General features: G+C 31.0%; 2 protein-coding genes across 2 annotated transcripts; both read right to left on the reverse strand.

Moving 5' to 3' along the window:
- Nucleotides 1–85: 85 nt before the first annotated feature.
- LOC132629843 (GDSL esterase/lipase At5g03610-like) lies at nt 86–11,396 on the reverse strand. Its single transcript, XM_060345234.1, has 5 exons — nt 11,241–11,396; nt 10,368–10,643; nt 6,459–6,730; nt 1,516–1,819; nt 86–518 (listed from the first exon to the last, which is right to left on the reverse strand). Exons 1-5 carry the CDS (start codon nt 11,284–11,286, stop codon nt 304–306), a joined length of 1,113 nt encoding a protein of 370 aa, XP_060201217.1. The 5' UTR covers nt 11,287–11,396; the 3' UTR covers nt 86–303.
- A 1,752-nt stretch (nt 11,397–13,148) lies between these two features.
- On the reverse strand, nt 13,149–14,104 carry LOC132629845 (uncharacterized). Its single transcript, XM_060345236.1, has one exon. The coding sequence runs from the start codon at nt 13,989–13,991 to the stop codon at nt 13,617–13,619; it is 375 nt and encodes a 124-aa protein (XP_060201219.1). The 5' UTR covers nt 13,992–14,104; the 3' UTR covers nt 13,149–13,616.
- Between the last annotated feature and the right edge of the window lie 1,140 nt (nt 14,105–15,244).

The following is a 15,244-nucleotide window of genomic DNA, read 5'->3' on the forward strand; positions in this document are numbered from 1 at the left end:
ATGCTATTCTTCATGAGGATCCATTACCAAGTTTATGGCCAATTTCTGGCCGCGAATCTATATTTGTAATTTTTTTAAAACAAGATGACACTGAAAAAAACCTTATTTCTGCAAATCACCCTAAATAAGGAGCACGAAAACTTGGAACTACAATGCAATAGAAGCCTTTATTTTTTTAGACTCCCCAAGTACAAAAACTCTAGGCCTAATGAAACATAACAAAACAAACTTTTAAACCTAGGAATTACATTTAGACAAATAAAAAATGCTAGACCATACGAATTAACACAACCCAGTAAAAAGTTAAAAGATTTTTTGAGTGAGATTTGATTTCAAAGCTGTATAAACAGCATGCCATCCAGCTTCTGTAGGGTGAACTCTGTCCCAGAAAAATGCAGATTTTGGATCATTGCACACTGTGTACATCTTTTCACCTTTCTCATTCATACCTCCACATGAATATCGATTACTTATTCCCATGCAACATGGCTTCAGTGGCGTCTCGAAACTTGTACTTCCTGCTTTAACAAAATTACCGAGCTTAAATAAAGAAACATGGTCTATGAGGAGTCAGATAACCGATCCCAACTTATTTGAGATTAAAGGGCAGTTATTGTTGTTTATCAGTATGACAGTGTATGCAATTGCAGAGCTTCTGACTTTCACTCCTATCGAATTAAAATAATTAAATAAAGATAAAGGTTAGGGGTAATGAGGGGGCTTAACTTTACTTTACGGAAATAACTCAATTTTCACGATATTGCATTAGTCACTGAAATATTTTTATAACCAAAAATTCACTCAACCTTATTTAAGAATCAAAAAGTTATTCACTTTTACTCATCTAATTCAGATTCGCACAGGATAGACTCACTAAATAAGGTAGAATGTTCCTTATCAAGTAGTTTTTCCGCGAACTCAAGCCCGAAACCTTTACTTAAGAATGTAAGAATCTTAACCATCACACCAATCTCTCACTACACCCTTAAGAGTAATGCTTTTCACTTTTGTTAGTACCTAGGAATTTTCATTTAGAACCCCTCCAAAGCAAACACACACAAAAAGGAAGCTTTTGGGGGGCTAATGTCCATATGCTATGGGATTATGAGCGACTTTACGATTTTAAAAAAAAAAATCTAATCGGGGGTTTTCCCTCTTAATGGGACTTAGGATGTGCGATTTAAATTAGTCGGAGTCTTAATATGAGTATCAGAGGCACAACCTTTCTTTCATTTAGTTTGAACCACTCAAAACCACAAAATCAGGCTAGGAAATGACTCATTATCGATCCACTTGTTGGACCTTGAACTCACCCGGCCCGTATCTTTCATAAGATGTGTTTTATTTGGAAGGATGAACTAGACTTTTTCATCGCCCAACTCAAGGCAGATCAAACAAAGGTTCTTCCCACTAATGCTCTCATTCTCCCGGCTATGAGAAACCGAAAAAAAAGACTTTCCAATTTGAAAATTTCCTTAAGAAGAGAAACAGTAAATAAAGAAAAATGGTTCTTACCTGGCACTCCTTTGCGATCCAGGACAGTGGTGAAAGAGCTAAAAAGATCAAGAATCATAAAGCTAGAACCCATTGTCTCATTGTTCAATTTTGCCACAGCTTGTTGTAAAAGTGAATTGTGAAAATCCACAGCAATATTCTCAGTAGCATTGCATTGTTGGAATGAATTAAAAACTGTGCTTTGTGGAAGGCATCCTAGTGGCTCCAATGTTGTTACTGCTACCTTCTTTGCACCCAATCCATTGACTCTTCTCATGTTTATAACTAATTGATTTACCACTCTAGTTATGAAGGCAGGAAGATCCTACAAAAAAATTGGATATTATAACATCACATGTATGTAAAATTTATGTTGCTCGAACTTTTCTGAAAATGTTGTCGCGCACTACTTTTTGGAGGATCCGACACACGCACGTAGGATGACATTTTTGAAGATTCCGAACAACAAAGCTTAAATGCATATTACAACATCACATGTTCAGAAAATCTATGTTGCTCGGACTCTCAAAAAATATTGTAATACTCGTGTCACATCCTTCAAAAAATGCACTACTTTTTGAAGGATTCGTCACGCACACGACCGAAATTTTGAAGAGTCCGAGCATATAGCATAAATGCATATTATAACATCACATGTAGGGAAAATTTATATTGCTCGGATTTTTCAAAACTGTTGTCGCACTCGTGTCAGGTCCTCCAAAAATACCCTATCCTTTTTGGAGGATGCGACATAGCATAAAGTTCACACTTAATTCCCGTAGAGAATGAAATTTCATACCACCATAGAGTTTATAGTTCAATGTTATCAGTGGAGTTCTCTACGCATGAAATACATATGTGCAGTTTTTTTTCCATCCAGAACGATAGTGTCTGGTCATCTTGTGCTCTCCTCTTCGATGAGAAGAAATTATTACCGGTTTTTGTCTCTACTGAAATTTGAACCACGATTTTTAAAGATTTCACTCACTTCATTGACTAACCACGTTCTCGAATGTTCATATAGGTGAGTTTAGTTGTCACTATCCCCCTTCTCTTCTTTCCTATTCTTTCCCCTATTTCCCACCCTCTGTTCCCATGCAATAGGAAAAAAGATAACATAGCAAAGGGTCATCAATCATTGTGAATAATCTTGAAGAAGTTCAAGAGTAACATACCAAAGTAAGTTATAAGTTTAGTAAAAGGTTAATTACATAAATGTTATAACATGTTTAAGATTATAAATTTTAAATGTCTTTTTTAAAAATAAAAATAAAAAGAAAGTTCAGGTCAAGTCAAAGTATATCAAATAAATTGATATAGAAGAAGTCAGTACAATATTTATGGTTAGCAATGATTCATCAAAATCAACAAATGAATTCAGCTAGTTTATAGTGTAGTAGGTGTAGGCCCAATATATAATTTGTTTCCAAGTGAAATTGTACATAAAAATCCAAGATAAGTAGGTTGGTCAACGTCTGAACTCTTCTCCATTAAGAGGCCATTCTATTACAGATATCAACTTCTCACTGTACATGTCAGACTATAGTACTTTGACATTTCATCTCTATTCAAGAGTTTATCGACTCAAAATTAGTAAACACATGGTCAAACTTGGATTTCTTAATTTAAGAACATAATATGTTACTATTCCCTCCGTTCCATATAAGTATCACCTTAGCAAAAAAAATTTGTCCCATACTAAGTATCACCCTAGGAAAGCAAGATATAAATTGGCTAGTTTTTTATAACTCTATTTTTAGATAAAAACTAACAAGTTAAAGTACTCCCTCCGTTCACTTTTACTTGTCCACTATTCCCTTTATAGATTTTCATTTTTACTTATCAATTTTCACATATCAAGGTAAGACAAAAAAAATTACTGTTTTACTCTTAGCATTTATTGCTCATTTCAAATCATTTTCTCAACTCCAATACAATTATACACCATTTAATAGGGGTATTGTGGTAAAATACCTATCTTAATTATTGTTTCTTAAATAGCGTGAAAAGTCAAACGTGACAAGTAAAAGTGAACAAAGGGAGTAACATCTAAATGATGATTGAAAAGGCCACATAGTAACTTGGTATTGTTGGATTCCAATGTCAAAAGAATTACTCCTTGTGTACGCTCTAATCAAGAAAAAAAAGTTTTAGAAGCTCTAATCACAAAAAGGTATATTGAAGATGTACCATCTCTAACAGCTTAAGTTTTAGATGATATTGTCACACAGTTTAACAGTAATAAGGTTCATCAAGGAGATATAAAATTGCAATCTCTGTGACGCTCATGATGAAGGGCATACTAACGAGGACAGTTCAAGTCACAAAGAAGAACTAGCAGACTTCTAGACTGGCAAGTTTTTTAGAAGGGTTGCACATGATATCTTAGGCGAATTTCACATTGTAATGAAAAGGAAAATAAAGTGTTTCATCAGTCATATCACAAGTTCACATGGTATGCACGTTTTTGGGCTTGATAATAGTGTCACCTAATTAAGGAATAAATCAGTAAAAGTTATTGAATCAAGCGTGACAATACGTATCATGGACTTGAATCATGACAATCTCAACTTAACCACAACTTTTAAATATAATTTCTTTTGTCATCTAATAACGAGAGCCAAGAAATTAATCATTTTTTTTTCTAATGGATTTTTATGGTTAGCAATTATCCACCAAATATAGCAGATGAATTCAGCTATTTTAGTGTGTAGTAGCTGCAAGGCCCAGTTTGTTTCATATGAAAAATTGTTCATAAAATCCAAAGAGAAGTAGGGAGGTCAACATCTAATATCATGTACTAGTGGTGTCAGCACTCATTAATATACAAGATGCCCTTCTATCCCAAAGCTCAGCAAATAGTACATCGTTTTTTTTCTCTTAATAATAATCTAATATCCGAAATTTAACACGCCACATAAAATTCATTAAAGTGACAAATGTTTCTTGTCCTGGGAACTTTTCCGTTCCTAAAATTCAAATGAGACTTCTAATTAAGAGTTAATGGATTCATTTCATATTTTTACCCCGTCGCACCCTTGGTGGTAATATCAAATGAGTTTAAGTTATATACAAAGTTAAGATTATACCAAGTCACCTTTATCTATTATAGCAGGTAACTTTGTTCTCAAAATTATGAATCTCATATTTTAAAGATTTTTTTACCTGTAAATATCCTTTAGGTGACGTTGACATTTTTTTTTTTAAATCTTTATACTAGTAGTATATATTATATTTAAAATAGGCTTAATGCATATGCGGCCCCCTTAATTTGTCCTTTTTTTCCATTTTGGTACATCAACTAAGTGTTGTTCCTATTGAACTCCTGAACTCATCCTCAAGTATGTCTATCAAACACAATCCAACTTACATAGTATTCCATGTTCAATATAGTAACATGTTAATATATATTCTAATTTAATTATGTCATTTTTTAACTAAGATTAGAGAGCATCTCTTAATTAAGCTGACGTTGGAAGAGCAGAACCGACACATACATGGACCTAAAGAATAGCTTACCACATGTCTAAAATATTACTCTGTCTGTATTTCCCCAATTCAATTTTTGCTTCTAAGAAAAATCAGATTTAGGGATTTTGATAGACACACTTAAGGACGAGTTCATGGGTCCAATAGGAACAATAAGGTGTCAAAATGAGAAAAAAGGGTCAAGTTTAAGGGGCTTTTAAAATTGACAATGTATATCAAATATGATGTGCAGTGTCAGTCCTAAAAGTTTGGCATCTTATCTCGTTGCGAGACTTTAGAAGCTCAGAACCAAACATATATCAATCACATAGTCAAAATTATTACTAATGATATCATTTTAAGATGATAAAATAAAACGACGACCACATAAACAACTGCAGATATATAGAGTGTTTCTAAACTTTAAAGTTTTGTTCATGCTATATATCATATATAGCAAAAATCTAGAAAATATGCATTTATTATTTATAACAGATTAAATAGTACACGTGTTCACCATCAATACTACACACGTGTTCACCATCAATACTCTAAAACTTAGGATACTCTTCTTCTATAAAACTAGTAGTAGTAAATAGTAATGTACTCTTTTGTACACTGGAGAACGACGACACAATAAATGCTAAGTTACTCGTTTCTTGTGATCGAAATTATATACTTATATCTTTACTTCAAGATTTAGTTGACACCTTACAAGTACAAACTCTACTAGCTTCTTAAGTTATTATCTTTCCACTGAATGACGCAGCTTAACGATTAGTGAAGTGAGTGAAAAATCATAAAACAAAGATTAAATTTCATCAAGAACAAAAATACTGACTCATTTTTCCTATCTACCTAAAATCTGGTGGGCATGTTCACCGATATACATGTGCCAATGAAAGGTAACAAGTGCCTAAGTGGAATTATCGAGGTAAATGTTAGTGGCGGAGTCAGAATTTCACTAAAGAAATTAATTCAGAACATAAAGAAGTAAACACACAAATAAGAAGCCAATTAAGGAAATGCGACATCCACTATATATACATATACAATAATTTTACCTAGTATATGCAGGATAATTTCCTGGTAAAACGGGTTTGGATAAACCTGTTATGCCCTAGCTCCGCCCACAATAAGCTTAAGTTGGCCAAACACCACTACCGTTATATTATTAATTAAAAAAAAAAGGTTCTACTAGTAGTGGATAACACTAATTGGTATATCTACATTCTACTAGTAGTGGATAACACTAATTGGTATATCTACAATCTACACATGCACATTAAAGAATGATTGAAACTTAAGAAAGTATAGAGAATTAAATACTAGGTAACTTCTTCCCATCTATATATCTAAGTTTTGGCGAATAGAATTATTCAGTACCTATACTATAGTGGGAGGTAGCGAATACCTTGCAAAATTTATCGAAGTGCGCACAAGCTGAGCCGAATCATAATTATAAAAAGAAAGTATAGTAAATAATATCAACGTACCTGAGCTGTACCACCATTAGAAAGGTAAGCACCATAGTCATTTCCAGCAAGAGAGAGCAAGAACAATGAAGACTGAACATCTGCCTTTGTGTAGACTGAATCAGCCATCAATTTTTGGAAAAAATCAATTTGAGTTGTCATGTTTGGCTCTGGAGCTAAAGTATTAAAAACACCAGTTCCTCCATAAGCAAAATTTACTCCATATCTTAGCCTGTTTGTTGCATATTTCATCCATCTATAAGGTATTGGTGACTTCACTCCCAAGAATTTAGCTGTTTTGTGCATCAGTGAGAGTCAGTATATTAGTAATGCAAAAAAAAAAAAAAAAGCTAAAAAGATTAGTTATTTCTATACACTTGATAGTGTAACAAAATCAACTTAAAAAGATAATTACAGATACATAATACTTTTTTTCTTTTCATTTCTACAAACTTTGATGGATAGAGTTATGCGGTAGTTGTTCTGGGGCAGAAGGTAGCAGATACCTCGTGAAATTAAGCAAATTAAATACGCTCGAGTTGGCCTAAACACCACGATTATATATTAAGTCAAATTCAGTCTTCGATAGTAATGGAAAAGAGCGACCGAAAGTGAGGGAATCCATTCTACTCTGAGATGCCGAGAGAAAAGGATTCATTTGAATAAATTTACATGCGCACATTTTTCCTCGAAAATAACCACGGACGTCTGTTGGTTTTCCTAAAAAATAATAATAATTTAAAAAAAATCAAAAAAATAATGTCCCTCGATTTTATCCATCAGTTTCCATCCATCGTTTTTTTCGCTTGTGTTTAGTAGTGACAATTTTTGTAGTTTCTGCTATTTCTAATTTATTTTTAAAGTCAGGAGTATTTTTCTTAGCCAATGGACTCCCTCGGTTTTAATCGACAGAGTCCATCGGTCTTTGTGTTTCGAGATACTATTTTCTGACATTATCAAGTCTGTTGGTTTTTCCCTATAACCGACTAAAGTTCGTCGGTTTTGTCCCAAGGTATTTGGCCTTTTCTTTAGTAATGTGTACCTTTAAATGTGAGTTCTCGCTAATTTTTTCCTTTTTTTTTTTCATAATTCTTATCAAATCTAACAAACAAAGTTTGATGAATATTTTATCGGAGACTAAAAGTGTTAAGTGCATACTTATGGGACTATTTTTAACCAACACTCATAGTTAGGGGATCATTTTTGTTAAATTATGACAAACTTAAAGGACCAAAACCGTTAAGTGCATAATTAAGGGACTATTTGAACCTACTCTCATCGTTAGAGGTATCTTTTATGTCCTTTTCTCTGCACAGTTCAATGAACAATTGACAGATAATAATGACAACGAAAGAACTAAAACAAACTCAGTTTAGCACTACAGAACCATTTACAATGTCACACTTTCACATAAAAAGCCACACGTTCATTAGTTTTAAAAAAAGAAGATAAAAGTACTTATAAGAACTACGTACAATTTTATAGAAGTAAAGTAATGAAAGTAATTATGGGATCTAGAAATAAAAATAAAGATAAGAGTGTGGTGCTCTGACAAGATGATGAAGAAAAAGAGAAAAAAGTAACAAAAGTCTGAATAATGCAACATGCCCAGCCCCAGCTAGAAAGCATAAAAGGGCAAAAAAAAAAATAAGTCACTAGCAACCCACTGTAAAAAAATTAAAAAAAAAAAAAAAAAAAAGAGTTGTTTATACTTTCATCGTTCACTTTTATTTGTTCACTTTTAACTATGTACAACCCTTAAAAAATAATAAATAAAGTGTATAATTTATCAATATATCCATATTAATTGATGCATATTTTTATTGAATTTGAAAAATAATCTAAAGTTAGTATTTAATAATATGAGTAAAACAAAAAAAAAAAATCTTATTTTAATATATTAAAAGTGAAAATTTATTTTTAAAATAGTGAATAAATAAAAGAGTATAAACCAAAAGTTCAAAGACATCATTAAAGATAAAGCAATGATGAAAAGAGTAGCATGGGTAGAAGCAAAAAGAGAGGGACTGGGATTAAGATTAACCCACAGGAGAAAAAGTAAATATTGCATCAAATTTTCTATAATGCCTTTGGAATTTGAAAATTCTTTAAATATTACGCCTTCTGTCCTTGTTCACATTACTAAAATATTCGTCTCAAAATATTTGTTCGTTTACAAAACTAAAATAGAAGTAATTACATTTTTTCTATTTTAACCTTAACATTAATTGTTTCTGATAGTAATCAATATTAATTAGAGTACAATTTATCGGAGAGATATAAGGACAATGTTGTAAAAATACACTTTTATTTGTGATTTCTTAAAGAATGTGTAAAAAGAAAAGTGAACAAGTAATATGAGACGGAGGGAGTACTCCTACATTGTTCATCCCAATTCATATAAAATAAAAAAATAGAAAAACGTTTAATTTGAAAGATAAAATATACTCTTTCTGTCTCAATTCATGTGACACCATTTAATTTGATATAAAATTTAAAAAAGAAAGAAATTTTTTAAAATTTATGGTCAAAAATAAATTTTAAATATTTGTATGCTGTAAATAATTTTATTGGGATACAAGAGAAATTTTAAGGTTACGTTAAGAAGTGTGGCATATAAATTAGGATAGTATATGAGGGAGTATACAGTATTAGAAATGTCCTTTTTAAGGAGTGATGACCAGGATTTTACATGCATATTTTTTTTAATTTTAAATGAATAGTGATGAAAATCTCAATAAATTCTGTTACGAACCGTAAAAAGAGATGCTCCAATTAAATACTCTCACCGTCTTGATTTACGCAATCCATTCAATTGGATACAGAATTTAAAAAGAAAAATTATAGACTTTTGAAATTCATTATTGCGTGATTATAAATTATTTTATTAAGAAAAAATGAGAAGCTTGAAGTTTAAAATATTTTTAAATATTAAAAAATAAGTACCGCTATCATTTTGTAGACAAACTACAATGAAAAGTGTATTTTATATAATGAGTTGAGTTAAAGCGCACAGTTTTCGATAATATGTCATTTCTCTAGGACAGACTAAAATACAACGAGTCACGCAAATTAAAACGAGTGGGGCAACTTTCTTTAATAATGCACACTTCTAAACCTAAAACTTTTGAATATTTATATTCGCCATTCAATCAAACATCGCCTGTCTACTAAAGAGTCCGTTTGGATTGCCTTATAATTTGCTTATAAGGTATTCTTAACTTTTTTGAGTATTTAGTTAATCCGTTTAAAGTCATTTTGTGTATAAAATAAGCCTAAAAAATTAATTGAGTTTGTTTGGCTTAACTTATCTAAAGCAGTTTATAAACTGAAAACAGCTTATAAGTCAAAAAAAATAAAAAAATAGTCTACCTTAACTTATTTTTTTTAGTTTAGCCTACCTCCACTTATTTTAAGCCCATCCAAACAGGCTCTAAAATTGTTCCCAATTTTTACTTGACACGTAATTTTAGAAAGTAAAAAAGATTTTTTAATCTTGTGGTACTCCCTCCGAATAAAAAAAAAAAAAGTCTACTTAATTATTATTTTTAAATTAAAAAAAGAGTTCACTTAACAAATCAAGAAACAATTAATCTTATTTTTTCATATTTGCCTCTATTAAGTATTATATGATATCCTAATGCTTATTTAATTAGGGATAATTTAATCAAATTAACTATTTTTATCTACGAATTAGTATTTTTTTAAGAAGTGTGTAAATGACTAAGTAGACTCTTTTTTTATTCGGAGGAAGTATTAAACTACATATATGTAGATTGTACTTTACTGTTTAATCTTTTGTTCTTAAATATGTCATATGAAAAGTTAGAACTAATTTATTTAAAAAAGGAAAGAGACGTTCTTTTTAAACAGATTAAAAAGACACAAACAAATTGAAACGGGGAGTAAGAAAGTATTAGTGGCATGTACCTAGGTAATCAGTGAGGACACGGCCATCGGAAAACCTGCCAGAGGGCTTGCCAGGAAAAGTGACACCATAAGGTTGTTTCCAAGAATTAGCCACTGATTTCCCGTTATTACCAGTATCAGCATATGAATCCCCAAATACAAACAGCTTTGTTGGTTTAAAACCATAAATTTGACGCTTCTTTTGGTCTTTTTTGTAACTTTTCTTGTTATGGCTATGTTCATGATGGTGATGGTGATGATGATGTGAACCTTCAACTTGAACACTCCATAGAAACCCTGTAATAACATAAATATTGTTAAGAATCCTCGGTATGAAAACAAAAAATTTTATGACGCTGAATTAAATTCCTGATAGATGGGGGCAGAACTACAATATTAGGATCATGTGACAAACTCAGTAGCTTTTGCTTAGATTGTTAGTTTTGTATTAAGAATTATATTAATTGCAAACTCATAAACTAAAACGTTATCGAGTGGAAAAGATTCAACAAAAGACGGAAACAAATTCACGACAAAATAGTTTGAGGTGATGAACTGAACTCCTGATAGACAAGAGAAAAACGAAAAATACTCCTAATCTCCAAAGCATCTATTTTACCATGAAAAAGATTCAATAAAAGATATAAAATAAGAACATTATTCGTTTTAAGTGGAGTAACTCCCGGTATAACAGTTAAAACAAGACTTTGTAAGTAAATTGACTCATTAAATTCACGTTAAAGTAGGATCTTTACAAGGAAAAACATATTAAAGAGAGTAGATATAAAAAAAATATACTCGTATAGAGTATAATAAGTAAAAGTGTATAAATGAAAGAAGGTAAAAGAATTTCAGCAGAAATGTGAAGTAAAAATAAAATGGATATATACATACCTGTGATGAAGAAAATAGAGAAAAGGAAGAAGTTAGAGAGCTTCATGGAAGTGGGAGAGAAGAGTTTGTTTGAAGGAGAAAATGGGGGAAGAAGAATAGTGAGATTCTGTTTATAATTATAAAGCTATTTATAGATATGATTAAAAATAAATACAATAAAAAAAATAATAGGAGGGGAACATTGACTGGTGGAGTATATTTTGATCTGTTTATTTGGATCTTTACTAAATCAACTAAAGGCCATTTGGTCACTGCCACAATTTCATATTCACACTGGTGGTTTCTTTTGTAAAATTAATTAACTATATTGCAAAAGCTGACTATTCTACAAGTCCTTTTTAAAAATGTTATTATTTAGAGAATATTTTTCTTGCTTTTTAAAAAAAAATTATCGTGGTATTCATATCAACTTAGGTTACTGCTCAGGAAGAAATGAATTTTTGATCCTTTATAATTTATTTATTTTTAGTTCTATGATCTTTTTACAAGATATCTTCATTTTTTACATATAAGAGATCCGAAAATAACACATAAGAGATCTGAAAAAGATATTTTCTTCTATTCAAATTGTAAGAGGTCAAGAAATCTTATTTCATCTTCATGATCAGAGGTAGTTAAAGGGTTCTAAACATAACATATTTATACAATCACATTACTTTAAAAGTAAGTGCAGGTAAATCTATTGGATAACATTGATTGATAATAAATAATAAATGATAAATAATAGATTAAATTACATTAATAATATAAAAAAAGAATTTTTACTTGGTGTAGCTTCTTCTAGGAGGTAATTATTGATAATAACTACCTTTTAATTTATTTATATTTAGTAGCTACAGTAATTTTGTAAATTATCATTCATAGCTACACCAAAATACATAAAGTTAGAGTGCCTGAAGTGGTTATTGGGCGAGCTCTCACCCTGCCGGCCCAGGTTTGAACCTGGCCAATAACATTTCTTCTCTTACATATTTTCCCTAGTTTCTTCTCTTTGTATTGAGTGTATTTCGCCATATGTATTTGACTCATATTTGTAGCGTATTTGGCCTGAGTGTATTTTGTCATATGTATTTGTTCTGAATGTCTTGTATCTGAATGTGTTTGTCTTCATATACATTCAGTACATGTGAAATACACAGCTTTTGCTTAAAAGAAATCATTGTACTATCACAAATGACTGGGTAATATGGGCTGAAATTAATTGCCCCAATGGATAATGACTGGGCCAAATATTTTGAGATTTAATGTTATGGGAGTGGGCTAAAGTGCTTCAGGCCCAAATGATAAACCGACCCGGTCTGATGAAGATGTACGGGTGTTCTATTTCCTATTGAGAATCCAATTTTTGGTGAGATCACCCCTACCGTTTACGAAGGCGGATTCATGATTTAAATTTAAAGGATTTAACTTTTTACTGAATTCATTATACTGTTAAAAGTATGTATTTAGATCTAATAATTGTTGAGATTTTAGTAGGTTTTTACATATATTTATGTTCAATGTCGAAAGTTCGGGGTTCAAATGAACATGTCATTAGCTAAAATGCGACATTCACCTCTAATCATTTGAGACGCATGTCTTGCATTGCTTGGTTTATTTTAAATATCGGATGCAGTTAAAAATTCATAGCGTGTTTTAGTATTATTCACAATTAAATATCTAATAATTTTTCTATAACAAATATAGATTTTAAGTAACAGCTCGCTCGAACCAGTTATGTAGCTTTAATTATGGCAATCCCCTTCTTGCTTTTCAGCTTTGATGCTCAATATCTCGTAAAATCAGACCAAGATCCATGATGAAAAAGAAAAAGTGTAGGCTTGTCCATATTGATGGTTCTTACATAGAAACCATTTGTGTAAAATATCTTGGTTACTCATGAACAAAAAAATGAATTGCAAAAGATCATTTGCAAATTGAATTAAAATTCAATATATAGCAACAGAAATTTTGGTTTCAAGTTCTAGGAATGAACAAATTCCTGACAAGGAGCGGTTTCCCCTTTCCATTTTCTTTGATATATATTTCCTATACAACGCGAATCTGGATTAGTCAGACCAGTAAATTTTGACTATCAAATGAGTAAACAAATAAATAAAATAAAAGAACATACGCAACATAATCTCACAAGTAGGGTCCGGGAATGGTGGTGTGTAACCCCAACCTTATGAAGGTAAATGATGAGAAGAACACAAAAAAGAGTATATAGCAACAGGTGTCTCGGTTTTAAGTTCCAAGAATGAAGATATTCCATATAGGAATTGCTTTCCCCTTTACTATGTACTATACATTGTGAATCTGAATTAGTCTGGATTTCGAATACCAGACCGGTACATAATAAAAAAAGTATACATGGCAATACAATTATACAATTTTCTACCTATTCTTGAAAGGAGTAATCTTGATAACAAGACCAGGAAAAACATCATCAGGATCATGAATATGAGGATTCTCTTCAACAATAAAAGGATCTCCACATTTTTCACTAATTGTTTGCAAAGTTTCACCTTCTCTTACAACATAAATCTCATCACATGGCCTATTTTCATTCATAGCCATTTTCTGCTGCTGCATTTGAACTATAAACAATTCACTCTCACCTGATTCATGCAAGCTCAAAACCAACATTATTGACAAGAACAAGAAACAGTACCATGAAATTTTCTCGGCTAACGCTATCGATGACTCATATCGAAACATGGCTACAAGATTAGTGTTATTGTTTGTTTGAGGTTCTTTATTTGGAGACATGTTTTTTGAGGGTATTTGTAGAAATTAGTAAGAGGATTAGGAGGGTAATTAAGTTGCTTTAGTTGGAGTAGTTATGTGAAAGAAGGGGAGTTGAAAGGGTTTCTTGACTTTCTTCATGGGGGAGTTGATAGGTAACTATCATAATAAGATATTGAAAATGTATTATTTAGATGAGAGTGAAAGTTTGTTGAACTGCTTTTTTCAATATAAGCTACTAAACTTTTTTTCAATATAAGCTACTAAACTTTCTAAGTCCATATCAAACCAAACAAATTAAAAGTTAAAACAAATTAAGAAACAAACACTATTGCTTTGATTTGGTTTTTTTTTTCTCTGTTTTATTAAATATTCACTCCGTTTCCGTTTGTGTGACCCTATTTTCTATATAGTTTGTTCTAGAAAGAATGATTACTTTCTAAATTTGAAAATAATTTAATTTATACTTGTCATTACCCTTAATGATAGTTTTTTAGCCATAAATGTAATGACATGTTTATTAAGATTACAAATTTCAAAAGTCTTATTGCTATATAAATATAATTCCACTTTTAATGTTATAAGTTTCAAGTCTATATATTAAACACATACGGAGAGAGGGAACCCAATATGCCAACTTTCTGACAAACGAAGGGCACAAGCATGATGAAGATTTAATAATCTGGGGAAATATATTCAAGAATATGGAGTTTCTTCTCTAGGCCGACTTAAGCATCATTGTTTTTCAAAGACTGTAATCTACTTTTTAAATCTTTTTCAATGTATAAAAAAAAGAGTTTCAAATCTTCTTTCTTTTTATACTCATGATCAGTAACACAAGATTATACTTCCTCTGTTTTAATTTATGTGAACCTATATCTTTTTAGTGAAATTCGAGATTATTCATAATACGCTCTCTTGTCCATATTATTTGTCTTTCAAATTTTTTGTTCTCCCCTTAAGAAAGGTGTTGATAGCCTTAACCATAAGAATATTTGTTTAAATTATCACTTACTCTACTTAAACGTGTTAATCAACACTCAACTATAACACAACACTCAACTATGTGATTAGTTGAAATAACGTGGATCATGTAAAAAGAAATAATAATGACTTGTTATTGTCTAAAATATCAAATAATTTGAAACAAATCCAATTTGTCAGAATAACTTATATTTAGAACGAAGAATAATTTGTTTAAAGAATAGAGTACTCTTAACTGACATTAACTGCTGAATACTCCTTTCAGAGGAAGACTTTACCTAATTTATATTTTA

The sequence above is a fragment of the Lycium barbarum genome, chromosome 3 (assembly GCF_019175385.1).
Source record: "Lycium barbarum isolate Lr01 chromosome 3, ASM1917538v2, whole genome shotgun sequence".
In the NCBI taxonomy this organism is placed as follows: domain Eukaryota; kingdom Viridiplantae; phylum Streptophyta; class Magnoliopsida; order Solanales; family Solanaceae; genus Lycium; species Lycium barbarum.

What these genes read in the sequence shown, in the direction of transcription:
- LOC132629843 (XM_060345234.1), bottom strand. Translation starts at nt 11,286, where the DNA reads ATGAAGCTCTCTAACTTCTTCCTTTTCTCTATTTTCTTCATCACAG. An exon ending in CTAATGGTGGTACAGCTCAG is followed by an intron (nt 1,820 to 6,458) that starts GTACGTTGATAT and finishes ATTTTTTTGTAG; the next exon opens with GATCTTCCTGCCTTCATAAC. An exon ending in GGATCGCAAAGGAGTGCCAG is followed by an intron (nt 519 to 1,515) that starts GTAAGAACCATT and finishes TTGTTAAAGCAG; the next exon opens with GAAGTACAAGTTTCGAGACG.
- LOC132629845 (XM_060345236.1), bottom strand. Translation starts at nt 13,991, where the DNA reads ATGTCTCCAAATAAAGAACCTCAAACAAACAATAACACTAATCTTGTA.